This window comes from Corylus avellana, chromosome ca3 (genome assembly GCF_901000735.1).
Source record: "Corylus avellana chromosome ca3, CavTom2PMs-1.0".
Classification (NCBI taxonomy): Eukaryota; Viridiplantae; Streptophyta; class Magnoliopsida; order Fagales; family Betulaceae; genus Corylus; species Corylus avellana.
In genome coordinates this window covers 1,776,632-1,803,884 of record NC_081543.1, presented here as the reverse complement: position 1 = coordinate 1,803,884, position 27,253 = coordinate 1,776,632, and the positions used below count along the sequence as shown (strand labels likewise).

General features: G+C 35.8%; 4 protein-coding genes across 4 annotated transcripts; all 4 read left to right on the top strand.

Moving 5' to 3' along the window:
- The first annotated feature begins 354 nt into the window (after positions 1-354).
- On the top strand, positions 355-4,159 carry LOC132173444 (glyceraldehyde-3-phosphate dehydrogenase, cytosolic). The gene is made up of 12 exons (XM_059584947.1): positions 355-438; positions 548-571; positions 726-826; positions 1,196-1,311; positions 1,449-1,548; positions 2,319-2,465; positions 2,563-2,623; positions 2,713-2,810; positions 2,943-3,085; positions 3,267-3,350; positions 3,600-3,689; positions 3,849-4,159. The coding sequence occupies exons 1-12, from the start codon at positions 435-437 to the stop codon at positions 3,895-3,897; spliced, it is 1,017 nt and encodes a 338-aa protein (XP_059440930.1). The 5' UTR covers positions 355-434; the 3' UTR covers positions 3,898-4,159.
- A 1,202-nt stretch (positions 4,160-5,361) lies between these two features.
- On the top strand, positions 5,362-10,553 carry LOC132175228 (uncharacterized). Its single transcript, XM_059587097.1, has 8 exons — positions 5,362-6,088; positions 6,931-7,098; positions 7,299-7,397; positions 7,531-7,632; positions 7,756-7,872; positions 9,298-9,435; positions 9,585-9,905; positions 10,172-10,553. Exons 1-8 carry the CDS (start codon positions 5,576-5,578, stop codon positions 10,463-10,465), a joined length of 1,752 nt encoding a protein of 583 aa, XP_059443080.1. The 5' UTR covers positions 5,362-5,575; the 3' UTR covers positions 10,466-10,553.
- Positions 10,554-13,265: 2,712 nt separating this feature from the next.
- LOC132175929 (lysine histidine transporter 1-like) lies at positions 13,266-17,481 on the top strand. The gene is made up of 7 exons (XM_059588025.1): positions 13,266-13,444; positions 14,844-15,227; positions 15,991-16,384; positions 16,611-16,716; positions 16,902-16,993; positions 17,079-17,147; positions 17,239-17,481. The coding sequence occupies exons 1-7, from the start codon at positions 13,266-13,268 to the stop codon at positions 17,335-17,337; spliced, it is 1,323 nt and encodes a 440-aa protein (XP_059444008.1). The 3' UTR covers positions 17,338-17,481.
- A 2,463-nt stretch (positions 17,482-19,944) lies between these two features.
- LOC132173988 (protein PLASTID TRANSCRIPTIONALLY ACTIVE 10) lies at positions 19,945-27,027 on the top strand. The gene is made up of 12 exons (XM_059585706.1): positions 19,945-20,775; positions 21,896-21,955; positions 22,040-22,069; positions 22,603-22,676; positions 23,240-23,321; positions 23,510-23,583; positions 23,754-23,817; positions 24,612-24,704; positions 25,272-25,448; positions 25,532-25,582; positions 25,737-25,888; positions 26,503-27,027. The coding sequence occupies exons 1-12, from the start codon at positions 20,026-20,028 to the stop codon at positions 26,933-26,935; spliced, it is 2,040 nt and encodes a 679-aa protein (XP_059441689.1). The 5' UTR covers positions 19,945-20,025; the 3' UTR covers positions 26,936-27,027.
- The last annotated feature ends 226 nt before the right edge of the window (positions 27,028-27,253 follow it).

Genomic DNA, 27,253 nt, shown 5'->3' with positions numbered 1-27,253 from the left:
AACCAATAAAATACTAGCATATATAGTAAAATTACCTTTAAATTTCCACTAATTTGCTGACCTGTTCTGTATTTTGCGTGGCCTTCTTTGGTTCGACTGATAAATCACTCCTCTTATAGGAACCGTACGTTCACCCATTGCAGGTGATATGCTCCCTAAACGAGACATACACTCGTAGAATGGACGGCCAGATTTTATTTACGTGCGTAACACTTGCAAAACCCTGTAATCGGACAGTAATAAGTGCAGCTCAGCACCATGTACCGTAGACGGGCGTCGTACTCTGTCCGCACAGCTACCGGCCATTCCAGTCTCCCATTTCACTTTCCTTTATATATGTATATATTAAACCCTAATTCCCATTTCTCCACTGATCGCTGCCACTCTCTCTCTCTCTTTTATTAATCACTCAAATTTCTCACTCTCAAGAACTCATGGGTAATTAGCAGCGATTCCAGATTTTTTTTTCTAATTTTTTTTTTTTTGATCTCTGAGCTTCTCACTGATTTTTTTTTTTTTTTTTTTTTTGATTTTGGTTGAATTACAGGGAAGGTCAAGATCGGAATCAACGGTATATGATCTTATACACATACGATCACCCTTCGATCCTATCATTTGTTGAACGATTAGATCTTTTCGATTCAGATCTGATCGTTTCTTTTTTTTTTCTTTTTTCTTTTTTTTTTTTGAATGTTTGTGTTAATGTGTTAATGAATATAAATCAGGATTTGGAAGGATTGGCCGTTTGGTCGCTAGGGTTGCTCTGCAGAGAGACGATGTTGAGCTCGTCGCTGTTAACGATCCCTTCATCACCACCGACTACATGGTATGGTATCACTACTGTTCGCCTTTCTCTACAGCTATGGATCGAGTGACTTTGAGTCAGTGGTTTGGTTGATCAGATGATCTTAGCCGTCCAATCGTGAATATGGGGCCCCTCTTATGGTCTTGAAGCTGTGTTTTCATTATCCAAGATCTGGGTGCTCGGATTTTTTTGCTCAAAATGGGTTTTATTTAGTTGGGTTGTGATTGGACTTTTTACAGGGTTTGTTTGGTTAGCAAGAAAATTTTTGGTTTAGTGAAGGGGCTGAATTCAGTTATAGAGTAGATTTGGCCTTAAGGAAATGCTTATCTCTGCTTTTGTGTATTGATTAATGGGTTTCTTTTCGTTTGGTGATTGCGCTTGTGTGTGTAGACCTACATGTTCAAGTATGATACAGTTCACGGTCAGTGGAAGCATCATGAACTCAAGGTCAAGGACTCGAAGACCCTTCTCTTTGGCGAGAAGCCCGTCGCTGTCTTTGGTGTCAGGTATTAGACCCATTGTTGGATTCTACTCCATGACCACAATTATAGTTGTAATCGACATATGGTTGGGAAGATGTATGTTATATTTGAGGAAATGTGTTGGTGGGTTGTGCTTGTAATGTGATTTGCGTAATTTGTAGGAACCCGGAAGAGATCCCTTGGGCCGAGACTGGAGCCGAGTTCATTGTGGAGTCCACTGGAGTTTTCACTGACAAGGACAAGGCTGCTGCTCATTTGAAGGTTTGTCACCGATACATACTGATGTTGCCTTTGTTATCTTTTTCCATGATAGGTTTATTGCGTCGATGATATTCTTTTAACTGGACGAAGTTTGTGTTATCGATTTATTCCACTCAGCGAGTAACTTTATTGTATTACTTGGTTGTATTTAGTATGAAATTTGCTACCACTTTTTCCAAATTTTGTTACTTGCTGAGTAGTGTTTGATGGAAGGATGGTTAGCTACATTTCTTTTTGTTATTTGTTTGTTTTCTATTTTGGCTACATAGCACATTTTATGTGGGCGTCCAGCTTCCAAACCCCTGGAAGGACCTGTTCCGATGTGGAAGAGTTGTGAATTTACTAGGCATCATGTTGATTCATGCCCAATTGATGCATTTGGATAGCTTATGGATAACGAAGTGGGATGCCCTTGTGATTGGATTTTTCTTACTCTGTCAGCGTGTCACTTTTGTCTGTTTTACAAAATTTCCTGAAAGTTCACCTCCAACCTGCTGTTGCTACCTTGCCCACTTTTGAACCACAGTAGTCTTGGAAATCACCCCTCACGAAAATAATCACCATGCTAACAAATTACGCATGGCACAGTGTCGACAGAACATTTTGGTATTCATTATGGTTGCCTGCCCAGTTTAGGTCTAATCTCACTCTCTCTCTCTCTCTTCTTTTTTCTTTTTTCTTTTTTTCTCTCTAAAAAAGGAATAATTATTATGTTTATATCTTGGCATTGATGCTGTTATCTGAGTTGAATTGGTTTTGTTTGATCACAGGGAGGTGCAAAGAAGGTCATCATCTCAGCCCCTAGCAAGGATGCTCCCATGTTCGTTGTGGGTGTCAATGAACATGAATACAAGCCTGAGCTTGACATCATTTCCAATGCTAGCTGCACCACCAACTGCCTTGCTCCCCTTGCAAAGGTTCTATCAATTACCATATACTTAGTTTTACACAGAATTGTCTGACTTTGGCACTCATTGTTTATGAACTGAAATATATCTTGTATCAATTTTTCAGGTTATTAATGATAGGTTTGGCATTGTTGAGGGTCTAATGACCACTGTTCACTCCATCACTGGTGGGTTTGTCAGTTGGCTTGCTCATCTTCTGTTCAGGAGCTTGATTCATGTATTCATTTTGCTTTCTTTTTCGTATTCTTTGATTCAGCTACTCAGAAAACTGTTGATGGGCCATCTAGCAAGGACTGGAGAGGTGGAAGAGCTGCTTCATTCAACATCATTCCTAGCAGTACAGGTGCTGCTAAGGTGAGTTGCCTCGTCATTCTGTGTTTAACTTGTAGTTGGACCCTCAATCAATTCGTATTTGTACAGTTTCGAACATCTGTCATCTGGGTTGTGATAACTAAAGCACTAATTCCAATTTTTTTTTATGTGAAGGCTGTTGGTAAAGTGTTGCCTGCTCTGAATGGAAAATTGACTGGAATGGCTTTCCGTGTTCCTACTGTCGATGTCTCTGTGGTTGACCTTACTGTGAGGCTGGAGAAGGCCGCTACGTATGATCAAATTAAAGCTGCTATCAAGTAAGGGTTGCGAATAATCTTTTAATTCTTTATTGTCTATTAAATGTATGGTAAGAGATGTTGCCGTGTGAACCGTGAGGACATGTGGTAATTAATGTTTAGGTATCCTTTACCTTTCTGACAATTTATGTGGTGAGAAAGTGTTCTCATTTTGTACCTCTCGACTTTGGCTGGTTTTCAGGGAGGAATCTGAGGGGAAATTGAAAGGCATCTTGGGTTACACTGATGAGGATGTGGTCTCCACCGACTTTATTGGTGATAACAGGTATGAATATGAGTGCACGTCTCTTTCTAATGGCCCGCAGCAAAAGTTGAATATGCACACTGACCTTTCATATGGATTGTTGGTCTTCTATAATGTGATGTTTGAGAAAAGATAGACGGTTGTGATGGTTCCTTGCCTTGATCTTATCTTTTTATCTTTTTTTTTTGTCCCATCTACTTGTCAGCTACTGCCCTTGATGGTAAAATTCACCAAGTCTTTAATAGTTTTGTCAATTGTTTGACTGTTCAGGTCAAGTATTTTTGATGCAAAGGCTGGAATTGCTTTGAATGATCGCTTTGTTAAGCTTGTCTCATGGTATGACAACGAGTGGGGTTACAGGTAATTAACTTCTTGATCTCCCATTTCAATCCTAATGTTGCACAGCGATATCTGAGCGGCTTAGCCAATGATGCCTGCTGAATTGGTTCACTATTGTCTCTGTTTTGACAATATGATATCTTGGTTGCTCATAATGGTTCTTTGATGTGGTCTTTGCAGCACACGTGTGGTTGACCTGATTGTTCATGTTGCAAAATGTTCCAAGTGAGATGGCTAGACTTGCGAATATGAACTCTGTGCTTACTACTGTGTCCTGCTAAGCGGCTACTTAAGTCTTTTTGTGTTTATGGTCAGTAACGCAGCGAGAGAATAAAACGGGTTTTCCAGAACTGTCTTGGTGTTTCACTAAGTATTATCTCTAGATTTTGTAGGTCCCAATGTAACGGAGTATTGGGTTTTCCCCATGTTTTCTCTTCAAGAGCAACTGGTGTTTGGAATATTACAGCTTTGTTATTACCCTTTTTCGTTCTTGTGTTTGTGTATGTGTGTGTGTTTGTGTGTGTGTGCACGGAAATGTCTTCAACATGAAGGTGAGAGCCCAGTCTCTCAAATCTCTCAATTTGTTGGTCGATTTGAGATGGGTGCAATAAGTGTCCATTGCATTGCAATGAGTAGTTTAATGTGAGAGGCCTAAGAGGGTACTTGAATACCAACATGCATATTGCTGTTGGTTGCGAGCCTAACAGCAGCATCTCCATTAGTTATTATTGTATGGATGGTGAAAAACTTCACTCGTATTCCGTGCAAAAAGTGAAAATTTTGTTGATTCGTGACTCTTTACCTTAATAAAGAAAGAAAGTTGGTAATTGGGAAAATGACAGAGGGAACGGCGGTTCTCGCTCTGCCTTCATTTGTACGTCAAGTTCAATTAAGATTTTTAAGTATATAATGAGAATGACCTTGGGCCTAATATCACTTCTAATCCCCTTAAATATGAGGTGATAGTTAAAAGGTCAATAAGTGGTGGTTGAAATTTTGGTTTCAAATCCAGCTTGGTTGATGAGTTAATAATTAGTATGCAAGAAATCTATGGTAAAAGCTTCTTTCTTTCTTTCATGTTATACTGAGATTTTAAAATTTTGAATCGTGAGAGTTATTTATATATGTTGTGTGACTTCCATGAAACATTAATATAATAACAATATTCTAAGGAACAAAACGAATCAATTAGGATCTCATTGCAATTTGCAACAGTCACATTTTGGTCTTCATTTCGTCTGCCGTACGTAAAAAGAAATGTTGCCGGCCGTGAGACCGAGACCGAGACCTACTAAAAAAACAATTACTAGAATTTGTAGAGGTAAATACAATCATTTTTAAAAAAAATTAAGCAAGTAGTTTTTTAGGAAAAATTCTTTCTCGGGTTGGATTTTTTTTTTTACTAAAAAACAATTACTAGAATTTGTAGAGGTAAATACAATCATTTTTTTTAAAAATTAAGCAAGTAGTTTTTTAGGAAAAATTCTTTCTCGGGTTGGATTTTTTTTTTTAAAAAAAAAAAACTGAATTAGCAATATAAATAAATAAATTTAAAAAAAAATCGAATAGTATTTACAATTACACAATAATAATACGGCCCTAAATGCGACTTAACGGTCCAATGGCAAATTAGCAATATCCAGCGAAAACCCAGACCTATATCCAAGCATTCTGCTTCCCTCTACTTCAGCCTCAACCGCTCCGTTATTCAAATTTTTTCCTAAATTTTCGATCTCTCCGCCAATCTCACCCTCCAAAATGTATCTCTCTCTCTCTCTCACACACACACAGAGTAAATGCTCAAACTGCTGAATTTTAAACTCTGATCTTCCACACACGCACATATTTATTTATATATGTGAATGTATATATTATTAGTATTGTTAGGTTGTTGATTTTGAATTCACATGGCGACATCGGCGTTCAAATCGACGACGAAGAGAACGCCGATCGGAGCCTCATCGTCGTCGGCGGAGGACTCCGGATCCTCCAATCAGAGCTCAGCTCACCGCCGCTCGCGCAGCCTGAGCCGGTTCTCGCACCGGATACCCGTGCCGGGAAGCGACGAGTTCGACGACGGCGTTCCGGCTCCGAGAGGGAAGTTCGTGAACACGGTGAGAGGCTCGGGGTTCCCGGAGATCAGCCTCGACGACCTCGCCATCGAGTTCTTCCACTCCGGCGATCGAGGCCGCTCGGGCTCGAGGAGCTCCGAGGCCGGCCCGGCGAGCGGTCTTGGTGCGTCGTCGTCGTCGTCGTCGCTGAGACGAGGGAGGTCAGTGTCGAGACAGAGCTCAAAAGCAGGGGTAGATGGGAGGAGCAGTGTGTGTAATAGTTCCGGTGGAGGAAGGGTAGTTTCAGAAAGTAATTCGAGGAGGCGGCGCTCGGTTTCTGTAGTGCGGTGTCAGATTAGCGATTCGGAGGTGAGATTTCGCTTTGCCTTTTTGTCCTTTTAAGTTTTGTTTTGGAATTTGAATTCAATGATTAGATTTTACCGGAATTATTTTTGTGTGTTGCTTATTTGATTTAATTTTCAATTTTAATGCTTATTTATTGCACAGTCATGGTAGGCTTCGCTTGAAATAGAATATGGACTTTACTTGTTAGGGGAAACCAATCAAGGTCACATAAAATGGGATATGTATAGTGGTGTGCCTTATGCCCAGAGCTTTTTGATTGTAAAGGTTGAAATGTGTTAGTTTCAGTATGGTGGTTATCCTTCATATCCAAGTGTTAGCTATGCTTGTTTTTTTGTCAACATTTTGTCGATTTGCAATTATTTTTTTTAGGATATTATGAGGTGATTACTTTGTCCTCTCTTCATATAAATTATATGAATACCAGTATCTTTATAGGATGAATGCATTTGTCGCTAGGGCTGCCCTTGGGTAATATGATTGGCATATGCTTTTGTGTGTATGATGAGATTAGTCACTTTTCTTGACTTGTGAGAATTTATTGTCAGTGTCTAGTGTTGAAATGGTTGGAGGAGAATGAATCAGAATGCATTTTGATGAAAAACAGTGAAGGGTTTGTACAACCTTTGTATATATGATCTTTCCTATCAAAAACAAGAAATTATCCTAGAACTTTTATGGAATATCCAGTGGCAAGTTTCATTGAGGAATCATGTTGGGGAGGTTGCTTTATTAGTAGCAGAGATTATTATTGCTATTATCCCTTTGCTATACAAGAACACGTATTTTCTTCCTAGCCATAGTGAAGTTGGAGAAGATATTTAACTTGTTTATGTTCTAAACAACAGAGCGATCTAGATCCCTCTCAAAACTCCAGCAATCATGCTAATCTGAAGAGTATTGGTAGTGGAAACAACCAAATGCCATTATCCAATCGACCAGCAGTTTCAAAGCAAAGACAAGTATTGAGAAGGTCTTTTAGTCAAAAAGACTTGAAGTCCCATGATGACCATTCAGTAAGCCCTGTCCTTCTCCTATGGCTTATTTTATTACCATGTTCGTTTCTCTAATTGAAATTTAGAAAGACAGTTTGGAATTTTGTAATTAAGACACTTACCTCATTTTTAAGGTCTCTTTCATTTTGTTAAAATATTTTCTAATCTGACTTGTATTGCAAACTGAACTGAATCTAAAACAATATCTCTGGACCTTTCAGAGCCAGTCTTCAGTCCTTACTGATGATGAAGGAAGGGATTCTCATTCCAGTAAAAGTGGGATTGAGAGGATAATACGAGCAGTTTATGCACAAAAGAAGGTTGATTTATTTTGTTTAAAATGACAGTTATTCAATAACCACTGCCTCAAAGTTATATTTTTTCCAAGACCAAAATGAAGAAAGTTTTATAATTTTTACATGAGTCAATGTTGTCATCTTTGTTACTTTTCAGGCAAAGCACCCTGCTGCAGATGGCGTTAACAGTGAATTGTATGCAGAAATGCGTGAAGAACTTAGAAATGCTGTGGAGGAGATCAGAATGGAACTTGGAAAAGTCAGTAATTTATTGTTGCGTAGAACTTGCCAGTGTAGATGTTCTTTGTCCTACATATTCAAATTTGGTTCATTCTTTATTATGTTCCCTGGAACTAACTAGTGCTCTGTGCAACTTATTCAGGAAATGGCTAAAACAAAAACCTCTTTTTCAGCAAGTGGTGATTGCTTGAAACCAACTAATTCTGAAGTTTTTCAGGCAGTTTCTTCAATCAGAAGGAACTCAACAAAATTGGAGCAGGTAATTTCAAATTTTTTGTCCATGGTAAATTAGTAATTTCACCCCTTTGTGCTCCTGTAAATGAGACATGCAACCAGCAGATCTCTTTCGTTCATAATTATTATTGATAAGGAGCATTTGAGTGAACCTGTCAAATATTTCCAGCTTTCACTTGTGGTTTGTCCATAAGTTTTCCATGACTGGTGTTTAGAACTTAGAAGGGTGGTGTTGTATGCATCCTTTTGACAATCTAAAAAAATTAAATGTTGTCAATTGACATAGATATGTTATCTTGTTGAATGTTTGATTTCAATCGGTACAAGTTTCTAAACTTGTGTCGCAGTATTGGATATTTGTGTGAATGAGTACAAGATCAGGAGTTAGACTCAGTTAATTCTCTCTTTAAGTTGCTGTGTTCAGTTCAGATTATTGTTGGGGTGGGTGATAAAATGTGTTGGAAGTTGAGCAGAAATGGTATATTTAATGTTTGTTCGTACTAAGACTTAAAGAGAAGTCACTCGTTCGGAATTTCCTTGGAAGGCTATTTATAGCGTGAAGGCATCTTCGAAGGTAGCTTTATTTTGTTAGGAAAATAATGTTGGGGAACATTCTTACAGAAAAGAATTACTGTGGATTGGTGTTGTATGTGTAATAGAAATGGTGAGAATGTAGATCATTTGTTGCTTCACTGCTAGGTTGCTGTGAAATGGTTTATGCCTGCATCAGTGTCTGCTTTGCTTAAATGTTGGCGAAGAAATCCTGGTTCATACGGTAACAAAGTTTAGAATGCGGTGCCTTGGTGTCTCACATGGACTACATGGAAGGAATGAGATAGGCAAACTTTTGAGGGGCAGAAGCTTTCTATCGATAGAATTAAGGCTGGTTTTGTCTGTTCCCTATTTTTTGGATGTCGTTAGATGGAAGTAGTCCATCTACTATAATGGACTTTTTGGAATCATTGTATTTTTCTTAATTATTGTTATTAGGGAGAATACTTCCATGCACAGCCTGTATACCTAAGTTACTCCCTCTGGTTTTTCAATAAAATCATGTTGTTAAAAAGTATCTTGATATCTGTAGGATTTATCAGGAAAGTAGTAATTGTTTCTTTCAACTTTCTAACTGTTGAACAGATGCCATATCAGATATGTGTTTTAGTAAATTGTGAAGCCAAACTTCGTTTATTATGAGAGTTGCAATCAATGCAAAAAAGAGCCTGCTAAAATGCATTTTTGACTAGCTAATGAACACAGCCTCTGATGTGTGTTATTCAGGACATGAGAATTTATTACCCATTTTCTTTAGGTTATATAGTATGAAATTGCCCTTAAGAATATATATTAGTTGATTCTGAAGGTTGCATCCAACAACTTTTCACTCTTGAGATTGTGCCATCTCGTCAAGAATTTTTCGGATACTGATGGATCTTATTACTTGAATTCACAGTCAGAGATGCGTAAACAAGATTTACTGGCTGAAATAGTGTTGGAGGAGCAACATGGTCGGGAACTCTCTAAGACAGTGAAGGAATTGCTTCCTGAACCAAAGAAAACTGCTACAGGAAAACCTTCACGAGCCAGAAAGGTACTCTCTCTCCTGCACTCTAGCAGATAGGGTTTGCATTTATTTTAGTCAAGTCTTTTGCTGTCACTTTTATTATTTCCAAATAATGATCTTCTTTGCTGACCGTAAAAGTGATTTATTAACTTTTTAGTTGATATGTTTGTTGCCAGAGGAGTAATGACAGAAGTAGGATGTCAAATCGATTGACCGAGGAGGCAGGGAAGTATATTGAGGACTTCATTTCTAATGTTGAGGATACGGACATTTCATCTCTTGATGGAGAAAAGAGTGATACAAGCTCATCTTTTGGAGGAATTGTAAAGTCAGAAACTTTTCGAAGTCCAGTGGCATTTAATTCTCTTCCCGTCGAAATGGATGGGGTTGTACTGCCTTGGTTGGACTGGGAAGCTAGTAATGATGCTACTCCGCAATCATGCAAGAGTAAGGCAGAGCCGCCTAAAACTCCAAGTACATTGTTGGATGCAGCTCAGGTAATCTCTGATTATATGCTGGTTGCAATTCTTTGGGGATGGGGTGGAGAGAATTAGGTCAAGGCATTCTTCTAGATTTGATTATCCTTTTGGCTTTCAGATCCTCGATTTTTCATACGAGTAATGCTATTTCGTTAATTAATATACGACTGTCATACAACTTGATGATGTAGCAATGAAAATAAAACTTTTTTTTATGTGTATTTTCATTTATATATTTCTCTTCCACTGTGACATACTTCTTTGAAATTCATATTATATTATAGGAAGCGTGCAGTGCACAAAATCAAAGTAATCATTCTGCCAGCAGTCGTGGGAGTTGGAGCCCCGGATATATTGTTGGCTTGCCAATGAACATAAGAGAAGATTCATGGAATAAATCTGGAGAACCTTGTAGCTACAATAGCCAATCTTGTTCTGGTGAATCGCGGGGGTTAAGGTTTGACATTGACGATTATCTCAAGCTTCAAAGCGACGAAGATTTTCTCTTCGAAAGATGGAAGCAACAACAGACAATTAATTCAGGCAGTCTTCTGCTTTGTAATCACATGTTTTTTTAGCTATGATCCCCTTTTCAAGGTTTATTTTCCCACATTTTCGACTACATTAGATTGTTTGTATATATGCTCGGTTCAATTTTTTCCAAAAGTAGCTGTAGACATTAATCTTAGAGCAGTGCATGATGGACTAACTGCCATGGTAACTTATATTGCATGTCGTACCAACTGTTATTAGGTCCCAATGTCAAAATTGGCTGTGTCTAGATAATCTTTGATTCCAGCAGCCTGTTGATTTTGTTTGGACTTTCTACGAAGAGAATTAACTAATCTAGGGTTAGGTTATTAAGTATATATGTTTAATATATAAAATATAGTTTATTATAGGGATAAATGCAAAGTCAGCAAATTGCTTCTTGTGGTATAAAAAATAATTTAGAGGTCATCGGAATAGGCCAAATTAATAATTTAGTCCATGTAGTCAAATTCTGTCAAAACACTTAATGGATTTTGTTAGTGTACCATGTTAGTGTCATTAAAATGATAATATGTGTTACTCTTAATTAAAAAAAAATTAATATATTAAAAAAATAATTACAAGTTGTCACTCTTTTTAGAGAGGATGATCGCCCTAAAAAGAGGGGGTCAATTTTATGAGAAATGGTAGGGGATAATAAGTTCTTTATATTTGACTTATATTACCTTACAATTAACTATTAAATTTGTAGACTTATTTAGATTTTATATAAGTCAACGGTAGATCCCACAAATCCAATGGTTGATGGTAAGAGAATATGGGTCAAATATGAGGAATTTATTGACTCCTAGCATTTTTCAAATTTTATATATTTATATTTTTTTTATTAAGAATGACATGTATCGTCATTTTATTAGTGTTAACTTGGCATGTTAACGGAATTTGAGTACAATGACTAAATTGTTATTTTGGCTTACCTAGAGGATTTCTGAAATATTTTTTTATATCATAAGGAGCTATTTGTAATTTAGAACAACTACAAAAACTATTTTTGCCTTTATTCCTTTAATATATTGAAAGACTACTTTTGTATTTATCATTTTATTATATATTTAAATATGTTCGGGTCGGTTCAGGGTTAGAAAACCAACCCAATTGCTCAACCTGGTCTCACAATCGCCTGATTTTTCGCAACAAACTTTCGGAGTTTTGTTTCAAGAAGGCGCTTGAGTGGGTCTCCTCAACAACTCAGACTCGAAAGTCAAAATCATGACCATGGCGAGAGACTATGAATTCAAATATTCTAAAACCATTTGGTCTCTCAAAATAACCTCTTTGGAATTCCGAGTTTTTTGGGCACCTATCTCTTAAAATTCTTGGTTGAGAAAAATTTATTGACACGTGTTAACATCTGATTAGAGTCACGTTAGTCATTAAAAAATTGAGTATTGCTATATAGTAGATTATTATACGATTATTATACAACTTAGGATAAGTTAGGATGACGTGGCATTAAAAAAAAAAAATTTAAAAAAAAAAATTTATAGTTAGATTTTCATTGATGTGCCATTACAATTGTATGCCAGTTGTATAGTAGACTTAATAGTTTATTAAATAGCATTTTTCAAAAAAAATAAAAAAAAAATAGAACACCCTCCAATCACTTGCAAACACGTTTTAACAAGTTATAAAAGAGTTATAGACTAGTTGTAGGTTTAGCACTATTCCTCTTGATTTGAGTAATGCTAGATTTATTACTGGTATACTAACTCTTTTACAGCTTGCTCAATATCTGATATCCGATAAGCATGATGATAAATTCTATTTAGTATATTATCATGGTTTGAGTAATGCATGCTAGATCTATAACTGTTTTACAACTCATTTGATTGATTGAAACCTTATTAGTCACTAATAAAAAATTTAACACCTTCTAATAAGATACTAACACTTATCAACAAGCAGTAAAAGACTAGTAAACCAAGTGTAGGTTTAGCATTAATGCAACCTCTTCACCGGTTAGGCCATCTGAATAGGACACGTTTTTTTAAGTGAATTATGATCAAAGTCATTGTGAAGCATCCAAACTGTATAATTGATGACATCGTTAGGAAGTTTAATCTCATATTCCATGTCTATCTGTTACAAGATTCTTCATAATAATCTATAATCGCGTCTTTTTACTCAATAAAAATCCAGACAATTTATTATCTTAATTCTAAAGTTGTTAATTTTATCAAAGAAAAAACAGGCAAATTGAAGAAAAAAAAAAAAAAAAAAAAATACCCTCTTAATAGAGTTAATACTTCATCACTAAGTAGAATAAAATATTAGTTTCATATCCATATATTAATAGCTTAATACAAAAATGTCAATTCAGTCTACTAAGAGTGAAATGGAATTTGCATAACAGGACATGTGTCGCAATTTTATATCCGAGAGAAACTCGGCAATCACATGTTACATATTAAATGAAACAGACCCGCCCTTATAGTAGGAATGCATATTGATCCCAAAATAAAGCAGGATCAGTTAAGAGTCAGGAAATTTTAAGAATCTGAGAATCTTTATGATTAAGTGATTTTTATTGGAGCAAATTGAGATTCTGTTTATCCTAAACAACAAATAGTTTATAATGGAAGATAATACTTGTTGTCTTGCTAGCTATCTGCTTCAACCTTTTACTCAATAGACAGTGTTTGCATTTATATCAAACTCAACCTTAGATTTAAGGTTGAATTCAAATTAAAGGGTAAGATTTATCTTTGTTATTGGTCTTCCCTTTAAATTGCACGATTTGTTTGTTACAACAATAATCTCAGTTTGTTGATAAGCAATCGAGAGAATCTGAATTTGAATCTGTTGGGAAGAAAAAGAAAAACAACAATGGCAGAGGCTTCTAAGAAGGTGGAGAAAGAGGTGAAAGGGGTGAAAGATCTCGATGACTGGCTTCCCATCACCAAATCCAGGAATGCAAAGTGGTGGTACTCTGCTTTCCACAATGTCACTGCCATGGTTGGCGCTGGAGTCCTGGGTCTCCCGTATGCCATGTCTCAACTTGGATGGTATGCCATTTTTGTCTGTTTGGTTAAAAGATAGTATGTCATATATATATATATATATATATATCCCACCCGCAAAATCAATAGGAATCGAACGGCCGATCAGATGGTATTAACCAAACGAATCGACCATTTGAACTAACCTTTGCAGGTGAGTTTGCACCATATTAGCTCTTATTAGACATATAAGACATGGGTAACATTGTACCGACATGGGTTTGTAGCTCTTATTAGACAAATAAAACTATTAAGTGTACTGACATGGGTTGTATTTATTAGAATAATTAAATTAATTATTGTTATTGGTTTAAACTTTTGAAACAATTGATGATTTAATATGATATCAAAGCAAGTTTGAACCTTGACTTTGCAATTTACTCTTAGTTAAATATTCTTCATTTCTTTTTTTTTCTTTTTTTACCTCAAACATGGTGAGTTTTAAAACATTAATTAATCATTTTGAGTGAAACAGTGTTGGATCTGTGATTCTAGGTTTGATCTAATTGTTGTTTTTTTCCGTTGTTATGGATCTGTGGGATTCTTTAGCTGTTTTTGGATCATCTGTGTTTTTTGTTGAAGTTACTAGTGGTTTACTGTGACTGTGCTAGATCGTACTCGTGAAATTGAGTACTTAATAGTTGTTTTTCTTTCTTTTTTCTGCATTTGATGAGATTATTTTTGGGTGTTCTGATTTTCGAGTCTAAAAACAGAAGGATTAGTTTGATCTGTGAGCATCTTTGGGTTGCACTTGAAGCCATGTTTTATGTTTCTATAATGAGAGTTTCTCCGTGTGTGTGGAAAGGTTGAAATGGTGGAGAAATTGCGTGTGGGAGCATGCATGCTTGCGTATGTTTGTGTTGTGTGTTTATTTGTTTAAGTTTTTTAGATAGTAATTTAATAATGATATCCATTTTTGTCTAGTATGCATTGATGCAACAATTTCATTTGCTGCAAAAATCATGTGAAAATTGAACTGCTGATTTCATGGTATTAATCAAACGAGTCAACCATTTGAACTAATCTTTGTGGGCGAATATGCACCATATTAGCTCCTAATTATTAGATATATAACATACATGTAGAAATTGAATCCATGCCTTTTCTTCTTTTTTTGTGTTTTTATAATTTTCATTTAGGCAGTGTTTTTAACGGTATTTTTTCTTTATTCTATATTATTTAGCTATTCTTAATTTTTTTTTTTTAAACTTTTTTCATGATAAACAATAAAGTATTCATAAATAAAGAAAAAAATTGAGCATTTCAACCATATATAATTTATTGCATGATTATTTCTATTTAGAATAATATATATATATATGATTGTTTGTTTTATCATATTTTTTGTTCGCCCCCTACAATAATAATTACACCAATGATTGAGATGGGTTTGTGTGTGTTTTAGGGGTCCTGGTGTTGCAGTGTTGGTTTTGTCATGGATCATCACTCTGTACACCTTGTGGCAAATGGTGGAAATGCATGAAATGGTGGCAGGGAAGAGGTTTGACAGGTACCATGAGTTGGGTCAACAGGCTTTCGGAGAAAAGCTTGGACTGTGGATAGTTGTGCCCCAACAGCTGATGGTGGAAGTTGGCGTTAACATAGTCTACATGATCACAGGTGGAAAGTCCCTGAAGAAGATGCATGATCTTTTGTGCACCGGCTGCAAGTCTATTAAAACCACCTACTTCATCATGATGTTTGCATCCGTTCATTTTGTTCTCTCCCACCTTCCCAGTTTCAATTCCATCACCGGCGTCTCTTTGGCCGCCGCCGTCATGTCCTTGAGGTATCATCTTCTTTTGGGAACAATTTCATTATCAATCTATCAAATATACCCCAACTAAATTCACTTTCTATCTAACTTTATTGCTACAAAAGTTGTTGATGTCACTTATAAACGTAAGGAGTAATTTAATTAACCAACTTTTATTTGAGAAGAATTTGATCTGAAGTAGCACAGCAGAAAGAACATACATAAATTAAATAAGATTATAGTTTGTTGCACAAATGCACACACATTAGATACGTTTGCACATACAATATATGTCATGCATACTTTTATTTTTCTGCACATTATTTGTATGAAACGAAAAATGAAAGAAGAAGCCTTATAATCTTTTGTCAATTATATTTGGGAAAACTTCATTTATTGCCCATGATTTTTCATCACTTTTCTAATTATACCGTGTCAATTTAGGGTTACTATTTTTCAGAAATTTGAAATATCAACCCTCACGTCCAATCCAAATTTAGTGTTAAATCTTTTTCAAAATACCCCCGTCTAATGTTAGGTATTTTTGTAATTTTATAAACATTTCCGGGGTATCGATTAGTAGTTAATGATTGCTTTGTTTTGTTTTGTGCGCAACCAAACTACAGAGAATTTCTAAGTTCTATTGTATCCTAGAAATATTTGCTTTAATTTCTTAAAGAAAATGACTCATTAAAGCATCTTAGTAGCATTTTGTTTTCTGTTTTATCTATATTTTCTTGGTGCAAACATTATGAAATTCAATTGATTGACAATCTGTGAGTAATTGTTCAAACAGTTACTCTACAATTGCTTGGTCAGCTTCAGCTCACAAGGGAGTTCAACCAGATGTGAACTATGGTCCCAAGGCATCAACCCCTACAGGAAATATGTTCAACTTCTTTTCAGCCTTGGGAGATGTAGCTTTTGCCTATGCTGGGCACAATGTGGTCTTGGAGATCCAAGCAACCATACCTTCCACACCCGAAATGCCCTCCAAGAAACCCATGTGGAAAGGCGTAATCGTCGCATATATCGTCGTTGCCTTGTGCTATTTCCCGGTTTCACTGGTTGGTTATTGGGTGTTTGGAAATGATGTTGAGGATAATATCCTCATGTCACTTCAGAAGCCCGTCTGGCTTGTTGCAGTTGCTAACATGTTCGTGGTTGTTCATGTTATTGGATCTTACCAGGTAAGATTAAATATGAAAATTACTGCTGATGTGCATAGTTCATCCACCACTTGTTGTATATTAAACTTTTTTGCTGTAGAAAATCAATGGTAGATAAGAATTTTATGCACAAACAATTGTGCAGACAGATTTTATAAATGACATTCTCTGACTATCTGTTATGTATCTCTTGATCAATTTTCATTTATTTCTTTTAAACAATATTCAATATGTTTGTGCAAGGTAGATTTTTGCCATTCCAGTTTTTGATTTGCTGGAATCATTTTTGGTATTGAAGATGAATTTCAAGCCAACTAGGTTCCTTCGTTTCATAATACGCAATGCATATGTTGGTAAGTATTTTTTTTTTTCCATTTTTTCTTGACTGTCGTATTGTTTCATAATATGCAATGCAAATGTTGGTAAGATTTTTTTTTTTTAAAAAAAGAGAGCTAAAAATGGACTCTTAGTTTCAATACATTGTTTCCATTTGAACACCTTAACCACATGAAAAAACCTTGTATCTTCTTTGTTGCAGCACTTACCATGTTCCTCGCAATTACTTTCCCTTTCTTTGGAGGGCTTCTCAGTTTCTTTGGAGGATTTGCTTTTGCTCCCACAACATACTTTGTATGTCATAATATATGTTTCTTTTTCTTTCACAAGAAATGTGATAAAAGCTTTGAGAGTTTCTAATTCTATTAGTATTTTGCAGCTCCCTTGCATCATGTGGTTAGCCATCTGTAAACCTAAGAGGTTCAGCCTTTCCTGGTTAGCAAATTGGGTATGTTAACGAGAAAATTTTCTTATGTGTTTTTCAGATTTTATTTTTATTATTAAGTTATGTAATCTGATTTTGATTTTTGCAATTTCAGTTTTGCATTATAGTTGGAGTCATATTGATGATCTTAGCCCCTATTGGTGCACTGAGGCAGATCATTCTTCAAGCCAAAGATTTCAAATTTTATTCTTGATTGTCATTGAGAAAGGAGGAGATCGAAAGGAGGGGCTTCAAATGCTTTGATCTAAAAAATTGTACTATTCTTTTAATTGTGACATTGCCATGGCTATTGTTGGTTTTCTTTCTTCTCCCCCTCACCCACAAGTTGTTTATCTAGTTTGTGTTGATAGCTTTCATAGTAATTAGAGTTGTTTATGAATGTTAGGACATTAGCATAAAAAAGCTCAATGTTTCGGATTTGAGAACTTCTTTCAAAAGACAAGTTTTAAGTGCAATATTGTGATGGTGTTTAGGTTTTGATTTTTTTTCATTGATCTTAATAAATAAATAATCTCAATTTAATGGAGATGTGAATCTTTTCTTATATACGATCCAAATTTATTAATTTGGTCGGTAGGGAATATGATCTTTTCTATTTCACTTGAATATTTGGCTCATGACTTTCTTGCATTGAAATTGTATTACAAGCATTTGATTTCCTCCAATAAATCATTTCTTGCATTGAAATTGTATTACAAACATTTGATTTCCTTCAATAAATCAAGGTTGCCTTAATATTATTTGCAATGATTTGTGTTGCAATCATTTTGTTGTGATCAAGTATTCTGAAAACATTTTTATTTTTTCGGTTAGATAAGCTCTTAACCATAGGAATTAGAAGAAGGAAAAAAACTCTCACAAATTATATTCTTTTGTTTTTATTTATTTCTTTATAATTCATTATGCCTATTTTTACACGATCAATCCAAGTTGTGGATACAGTCATATTATCAAAATAATATTAAAAAATATTGTAGTATGCAATCAAACAAGAATCTTATTAGGAAATATATCAACATTTTTTTAAGAAAAGCAAATGAGGTAAATATAACAAGTGTGATTCTTTCATGGATCTCATGAGGTGGCTATAGCCTATAGAAAAGAGTGGTGTGGGTCATGATAGATTTGGGCTGTTTTACGTTGCTCTTGGCCGGAGGCTATTTGCTTTGCTCATGGAGGCAATTGTTCATGCTTAATTTTTTTAATGACATATTTGGTTTGCTGTTCATTATAGATTTGGTTGGTTTAAGGTTTGAGTATAAAATTATTTTAAATGGTGTGGCATCGTATAGCAGCAAAATAAAATTTTGACGATAAAAGGGTTCGAAATGGAGATCGAGGATCCTTGTCTCGGGGGAAGCGCTTTCTCCGCATGTCAACTCTCTAGATGCTCCTCCCCACCATTGTTATACCCTAACTATTGAGAGGTTCGATTTCTCTCAAGGGTCTTAAATCATTCATGTCACAATAATGACTAAACTACACCATTTAATCGGTATCTCCATATAGAAGAACTTGGGACTAAGTTTTGTTAGGAGGCTTCTTTATTTTAGCATTAGGTTTTGAGTCTATAGAATCCTTTCCATAATAATTGTTCATTAGTAAAATTTATACAAAAGTCATATTTAGGAGGAAGCACTACAAATGAATGTTAGAATATTAATTAGATGATTAAATTAATTATTATTATTGGTTTAAGCTTTTGAAACAATTGATGATTTAATATGATGATATCAAAACAATTTGAACCTTGACTTTGTAATTTACCCCCAATTTTCAGTTAAATATTTATGTACAATTCACAAGTTTTTACACTCGTTCAAAATGTGTATGACATGATCTAACTGAAACAATAAATGTGTTCAGAAAAACAATAAATGTGCTCTACTTGATCACAACAAAATGATTGCAACACAATTCCATGCAATAATCTTTGGTTCATGTATGTATAAAATATCTTATAGTTTTATAGACATGTATAGTGAAAGTTTTATGCAAAATTCTATTTACAAAGTTTTACAATGCAATTTATCATGAGCCAAATATTCGAGAGAGGAGGGAGATTTCCATATGGGTAGAATACAGGTACTTTCTATTTCATTTAGTTATAGTAGATGGTATTTTTGTCTTTTCACTTTTTGAGATGACAAAAATATCATTTCACTATAATTAACTGGATATTCTCTAGTTCAAATAAACTGGAGAGGATCGAAATTCGTAGAATACATGATTTCATGCGGCTCATTAAATAGATTATGAGGTTGAGTTTCACGAGATTCTATCGATCCCAAGCAACAAAAACTGCAACTCCATGTCTTATATATTACATGAAACAAATTCCTTATTTTTGGCCCTATAAAATAGGGATCCATATTGATCCCAAAATAAAGCAGGATCCTTTAAGAGTAAAACGGTTTTAGGAATGGAGCAAATTAATTCCGCATATCCTAAAACCTGTATATATCTAAATAACCTATTTGTATGTATGCTAGCTACATCTATTGATGGTCTAATACTCATTTACAACTTACTTAAATGCATCCATCCGCATTGGATTTGAGTATCAACTTTTTTATATTTATTTTTTTCTCGTAATTTTTAAAGTTACCATTAAAATGATTTTAATTCAGTAATAGTTTTTAAAATTACGTAAAAATTGGTATAAAAAAAGTGAGAATGTGGGTCATAAAAGATTATAAGGTTGTGTAATCCAACCATTAAACAAAAAGACTATATAATAGAAACTATTAATTAATTATGTTGTTTCAAGAATGGGTACTTTCCCTACAAAACTACTTTATCCACACAACTGAATCTGTGTTACTCTTCCACTTCATGCTCTCTCCACTCTCCTTCCAACAATCTCCAACAGCTCCACCAAATGCAAATCCTCCAAACACCTCATTTCTTCGCCTTCCCTAAAACCCTGAACCCTAAAACCCCCAAACCCCACCACCACCACCACCATCAATGTCCTCCTCTCCTCCCCACCAAAATCCGAATCCCCTTCTCCAAGCTCTCCCTCACCGCCAAAGCCGTCATCTCGGACGAGTTCCCCGTAGACGAGACCTTCCTCGAGAAATTCGGCCCCAAAGACAAAGAAACCGAGGACGAAGCTCGAAACCGCAACTGGGTTGAGCGCGGGTGGGCACCCTGGGAAGAGGTCCTCTCCCCAGAAGCCGATTTTGCTCGCAAAAGCTTGAACGAGGGTGAAGAAGTCCCTCTCCAAACACCCGAAGCCGTCGAAGCCTTCAAAATGCTCAAACCCAGCTACCGCAAGAAGAAGATGGAGCAAATGGGTCTAACCGAGGACGATTACTATCGCAAACAGTTCGAGATCAAGGGTGACATTCCGGAGCCTCTGGAGACGGTGTGGGCTGCGCCAATGGTTGCACAGCACGTGCCTCCGAGGGATTGGCCACCGCGGGGCTGGGAGGTGGATAGGAAGGAGCTGGAGTACATAAGGGAAGCGCATAAGATGGTGGGTGTGAGGGTGGGGTTGGAAGAGTTGGAGAAGGAGGTGAGGACGGAGACTGAGGACTTGTGTTTGGATCGGTACAGGGTGTTCTTGAAGCAGTACAACGAGTGGGTTGCGGCGAATAAGGATAGGTTGGAAGAGGAGTCTTATAAGGTTGGTTTAAGATAGAAAAACTAAGAAAATGTGATCTATTTTATTTTATTTTTTTATGTCTGCGCTCGTCGTTGTGTTTGATATATTGGGATGTTATGTTTGGGACCAATGCTACCATGATTTTATGGTTTAAAGTGAGGTTGGACCAAGTGGCTGATCATATTGAATTGGAGTGAGGTTTGTGCGAAGAACTATTGAGTGTAAAGATGAAAGTTTTGGCTTGAATTACAGTGATTTTATTAGGATAATTAAAAGTTTTTGGTAGCATGGGGCAAAGTATGGTTATGAGATGAATGGAGTCTTGCAAGGTTAGGGATAGAAGAAGAATACATAATGAAATATCTTTTTGTCTGTCTTTCTCGATGTATTTATCTATCGGGATATTATTATTGAACCAAATACTACTTTGGGGTTATGGTTTTCTATAGGAAGTGTGGTTGGACTGAGTGATCAAGTGTATCGAATTGGAATGAGGTTTATGTGAAATAAAATTGAGTCTAAAGTTGGGAGTTTGGTATAAATTATCTTAATATTATTAGGATAGTTAAATGTTTTTGGTAGGTTGGGGGCATAGTATGGTTTTGAAATATTCATCCATGAGAAAACCATGGTTAGAGTTTAGGTCAAGCAGGGGATGAATTAATTTAGATTGACATTGTCAAACTGTCTTAAGTTTGCCATAAGTTCATTTTGAATAAATATGGACTCTAGCTGAAATATATTATTGTGAATTTGGAAAATTGGCTGAAAGCTTTAGTGCATTTGGACTGGTTGGGAAAAATGGGTTAAAGCAAAAATTGATTCATAGAGTTCAAGTTGTATATTAAATGAGTAATGTTATATACCACATTTGTATCCCACAATATTGACATAACAATTCCAAGCAACCCTTGGATTTATTTATTTATTTATTTTTAACAAGGACTGATTGAAGGATTGGTTAAAACTGCAACATCATAATTGTGGGATAAAAATGTGGCTATTAGGATTACTCACATCAATTACTCATATTAAATTGATGTATACTGCTTTGGAGCAACTAACTATGCTACTACGGTGTCTACAAGTTTGATTGTTCAATTCAGGAGACTAACATATGTTTTTATAATTTCCTATACAGTATGATCAAGATTTCCATCCTGGTAGGAGGAAACGAGGCAAGGACTACAAAGAGGGAATGGTAAAATAGGTTGCAAAATTTATTTGGTTAGTTTAAATTGGATTATGAAGAAATGATAACATTGATCATCATTGTTTTCTGCAGTATGAGCTTCCATTCTATTATCCAGGACAAGTAAGTTATTTAGCTCATTCTTTCCTTTAACAAATTTCTTTTTTATTCTGCTTCTGGATACTGTATTTATATGTCTCATTTCAATGATGCCTATATGGGCCTGCATACCCACATACACAAACAAATTTTAGTTGGCGTGAAACTGTTGAATGGAGCACGATTGCAAAGATGATTTGACTAAAACATTATCAATATTGAATGCATTTGTTCTGATTTTTAGCAAGCAATGTTTTGAAACTGCCAAATGATGTGTACTACTCAATTTCCTCCTTTTTGTGGCAAAAATGTATCTGAATACTTCTATAAATATCAATGAGTTAGTCCATGCCAAAGTATGTCCTGCTGCATAAGCCTATGCCACGCCTGATGTTGTTTGATATACTTGCATCCCATGCGTATATGCTGTGTGGTGATGGTATTTCCTAAGTACCAATATGTAGAATGTACACCTTACATCTGCATAAAAAATTCAGCTACTTGATGCTATATGCATTTGATGATAGGAGAACTTATCGTTCGAAACTTCTATACAGATTTGCTTGGGAAAAGTGACTACTTTGCACCTTTATCAAGGAGCATTTGTTGACATTGGAGGTGTTTACGATGGGTAACTATTGATTCCCTATGGTGATCTTTATTACTCCAAATTTCGTTAATTGAACATGTTATATTCATACCTAAGCGGACAATTTGATGATTAGTTTGAGCAGTGGATATGAGACCTGTCATTGTGAGTTCTTCACTCTGATGAAGTAACTAACCTATATAGGGAAAAAAAGGACTTGAGACATTGTTGTTTCAACTGAGCTAATAAGCATAGTAGTTCCCTTTTTTTCTGAGCATAAGCAAAGTAATGCCTTAATTGCTTAATTATGATGGCGGTAATCTTGCCACTAGAGTAGTTTTTGGGCTATCATTGTGGAAACCATAAAAAATGGTTAAAATTCCTACTGATAACGATGCTGGGCTGTGCGTATGTGTGTGTGTAGTAATTGTATCAGCTGTCACTGTCAGACTTATTATAATGTTAAAATTGAGGCTTTGACTCATCTCACTGTGATAGCTAATCTGATATATGTGGTGGATTCCTCCTGGTTTCAGTTTTAGTATGTTACCACGTATATGTAATGCAAAAGTTACCTGGTAAATTTGTGTCTCAATGTATTTCAGGTGGGTTCCTATAAAAGGTAATGATTGGTATTGGATTCGTCATCACATAAAAGTTGGTATGCATGTCATCGTTGAAATTCTGGTGAGTGTTTCAATTACTAGGCTTGTTCTTCCCCTCTTTAGGGACCATTGTCACTTATATGATCCGGTTGCATTTACAAGTTGAGCTCTTTGTTTATTCAGCATTCAGAGATCAAAGTCATTATGGGTTTTTATAGAAATTGAACTTTTCTCTAAGGTTTTTGTTGTATATCTCATTCTTTTTTGCAGGCAAAGCGTGATCCTTACCGTTTTCGGTTTCCTATTGAGATGCGGTTTGTCCATCCAAACATAGACCACCTGATGTATGTAATCTTATACTTCTGACTCTTCTGCACTTCTTTAAGTCTATTTTAGCATAATACTGAGGTCAATCTCTATTCAGTCTCCTGATAAATTATTGATGATGTTGTTCGATATTGTAAGTTCTTATTTGCTTGCTTGTTGATTTTGACATTTGTATCCATACTTCCAGCTTTAACAGATTTGACTTTCCGCCTATATTTCAGCGAGATGATACTAATCCAGATGAATTACGGGTTTGTACCTTTCCTTTAATAGATGCTATTATCTCCATCTTCCTACTTTAATATGCCCATAATAAGCTTTTCATGTCTTTATTGAGTATGTTGTAATCTCCCCCTATGACTCCATTATAGAAGATGTAGCTTATCAACTATAACTCCTGTTTCCTACCTTCAGTGTTGACATTTTTGAGGGGGATGGATTTTGGTTATATTGTCATGTGGGATGGAATGTTAGGATTAATCAAGAATTGACAAGTTCACAAATGAACCTGTGCTGGAGCCTGTTGAAAATCATTCTAGTAGACTATTATATAAATTCACCCGTCATCTTGTGTTCTAATCTAAAGTTCGTATAAATTGTTTGCCATTAACTTATTCTTTTCTTTTCCTGTAAGTAAAATTTTTACTAAAATGCAAGGGGTATTACTGAAGTACCAGGGAAGTTTACTAGAGAAGCATCTATGTACAATTTCACTACTCTAGTTTACTATGAATTTAACCTTCTGTGTATTTGAGGCCAGACTATTCTCTTGGTAAGCCGTACCCTCCTCGCCTGTTGATGTGTTTAAGAGGCAGGGAACAAGGTTTATAGTGTTCTAAAGTTGCCAATTCTGGATATATTTTGTTTTAACTTATGTTGAATTCTACTTATCAAAAAAAACTTATGTTGAATTCTTATAGGATGTGAAGCAAGCAGTTTCCTGCACATGCACTCTGCTTTAAAATTGAGAAAGATTGCACGTTATCAAAATTAATTTCTTTTTTACCACGCTTATGTTTTTGATTTCGCATGCTTCCCTTTACAGCGTGATTGTGGAAGACCTCCAGTTCCTAGAAAGGATCCAGGAGACAAGCCAGAAGAGGAACCTTTGTTGTCAAATCACCCTTATGTTGATAAGGTATGTTTCTGACAAGCAATTCTTTCTGAGAAGTCTGGCTATTAGATTTCAATGTTTTGAAATATGTATTTGCCATTAATACGAAGGGGCAAGTGCATACACATAGCTTGCTCATACGTGTGTACATTACAACTGCCCCAGGAGCCAGTTGCCTATCACATCTTTTAAGGAAAATCTTTATAATGCTAGTTGAATTCAGAAATTTTGTATAGATATAAGTTTTTTCATTATAGATTATTTCATGCTAAATTTTCTCCCCTCTATTAGAATATAGATGTAGGAAGAGAGATACGTCAGTGTGTGTGAATATCTCATACCATTTAAATTTATTCCCTCCCACACCCCCTTCCCTGCAAATGGGTCTCTTTCCTTTCGGAGTTTGACGGCAACTTCATGTGCACATGCAATTGTATGCATTCTCCAAGGTCTTAATTCTTTAAATGTTAAGAAGAACGACAACTACATTAAAAAAAAAAAAATCTTGGTGCGAATCTCCTCTGTTGTCATTTGGTTTCACCATCTTCATCATGATAATCATTATGAACTTTCACTTTGTCTGCTATGCAGTTGTGGCAGATACATGTTGCTGAGCAAATGATTTTGGATGATTTGGAGGCTAATCCTGAGAAATACAAAGACAAAAAATTATCAGAGTTAACCGATGATGAGGACTTCGATGAGCAAAACAGTGTTATTCATACCAAAGCTTACTATAAGAAAAGTTTAATACCAAAAGTGATTCTGGTAAGCACGGTTCACAAGTCAATGTATTGATCTATATGCTGTCGCATTCATCTGCTTGTTATGTGTTTTTTTGTTTTTGGCAGAAAACAAGTGTTAAAGAACTTGACTTGAAGGCTGCCCTTGCTGAGCGTGAGGTCCGCTATTCCTTTTTCTTCCTTTTTTTTTTTTTTTTTTTGGGCCAAAACATTGGCTTACCTTAGCCATTTATTGCATGTCTTTAAACCTGTTGCTTGATTTTCTGTTGCTTTCACTTATAAGAGTCCTTTCCTTTCCTGTTCTGTTGGACAGCTCCATAACAAACTAAGAATAGAAGCAAAAGAAAGAGGAGAGGAATACAAAGTTACCAAGCTGAGGCGAAATATTGAAATGGATGAGTATGACTTAATTCATTGGCGTCGATCTTTCGAGGAAAGAGAAGCTTTGCTCAGAGATATCAGCTGGTACTCTCATCGGCATTATACATCAATGCTTAATATTAGATATCTCACAATCTCATTGACCTCTCTGCTATTGGCTTCTCTCCATCATGTTATGGTGTATACAAATTTAGCATTAAATTCCAATATGACCACCATGAACTTGACATTTCCAATTTTATACATACTGGGTTATGGGTAATCTGGCCTGCAAAATCATTAACTAAGGTACTCATTTTTTCTATGGAGAAAGTCTAGGTGTTACCGAAACACAACTTTTCCACAGTTTGTTTCTGGAACAATTTTCTTCTTCTGCCTACTTCATAATTGGATTTATATGTGGATAGCTGAAGCGTTGTTATATGCTGCTGATTTGATTTCTCATCCTAATTTTATTTTGCAACTGCATCAAGCTTATTGTTAGAGTGATCTCAAACCAAAGTTTAATATGGCCCTCTGGCCCTGTCATGGACAATTAAATGAACTTAATTTGAGTAGAGCTGCTAGGTTTTGATGCATGCTTTCCTTCTTGATCCTCTCTCTCTCTCTCTCTCTCTCTGTGGAAAATGTAGTATGCTCTTTCTTTTATTTATTGAAAACTGTATAATTTTTTTTTTTTTTTTTTTTGTGTGTTGCAGTCGTCAAGCTCTTGGTCTGCCACTGGAAGAGCCAGGAAGGTATAAAGAGTCAAGTTTCTTCGGGAAGGATCAATATGACCCTACAAACCCTCTCTATCGTTTTGACTACTGGGGAGAACCCAAGAACTCAGAGAAGAGCAAGCAAGAGCGGATAAAAGATGCCCACAACAAAGCCATCGTAGGTAAGGGCACTGTATGGTATGAAACGTCATACGAAGATTGCATTGAGCAGAAGATGCAAAGAGAAGCCCGTTCCAAGGAACTAGAACAAGAAGATACTGACGATGAAGACGAGGCTGAGGATGAAGAAGACGATGATTATGACTTGGATTTCAGCGTCCTACGCGAATACAGTGCTAATTCTTCAACCCAACCTCATGTTAATGGGACTGAATCTTCTATATTGTCAGATGAGGATATGTTTGAGGATTAATTCGTTGGTTTTCTTAATTCTTATGTACAGCAATTGAGGTAGTTACTAGTTACGAGGGGAAACCCACTTTTGGTGCCTCATCTAGTCTCGTATCTCCCTGTCTCACTCTCTCAAATCTTCTCCTTTTTTTTTTATATATATTGATTGGGACTACCACAGTTAAAAATATAATTTTTAACATTACTTGTTATATTCGTGTTTTAAAACGTATTTTCTTTATGCATGATTTGCTAAGATGAGGTTTGTTACATTTACAATTACATTTTTCTAAATGCACCCCCAAACATGATGCTTTACAATTTTGTTTTAGAACACACC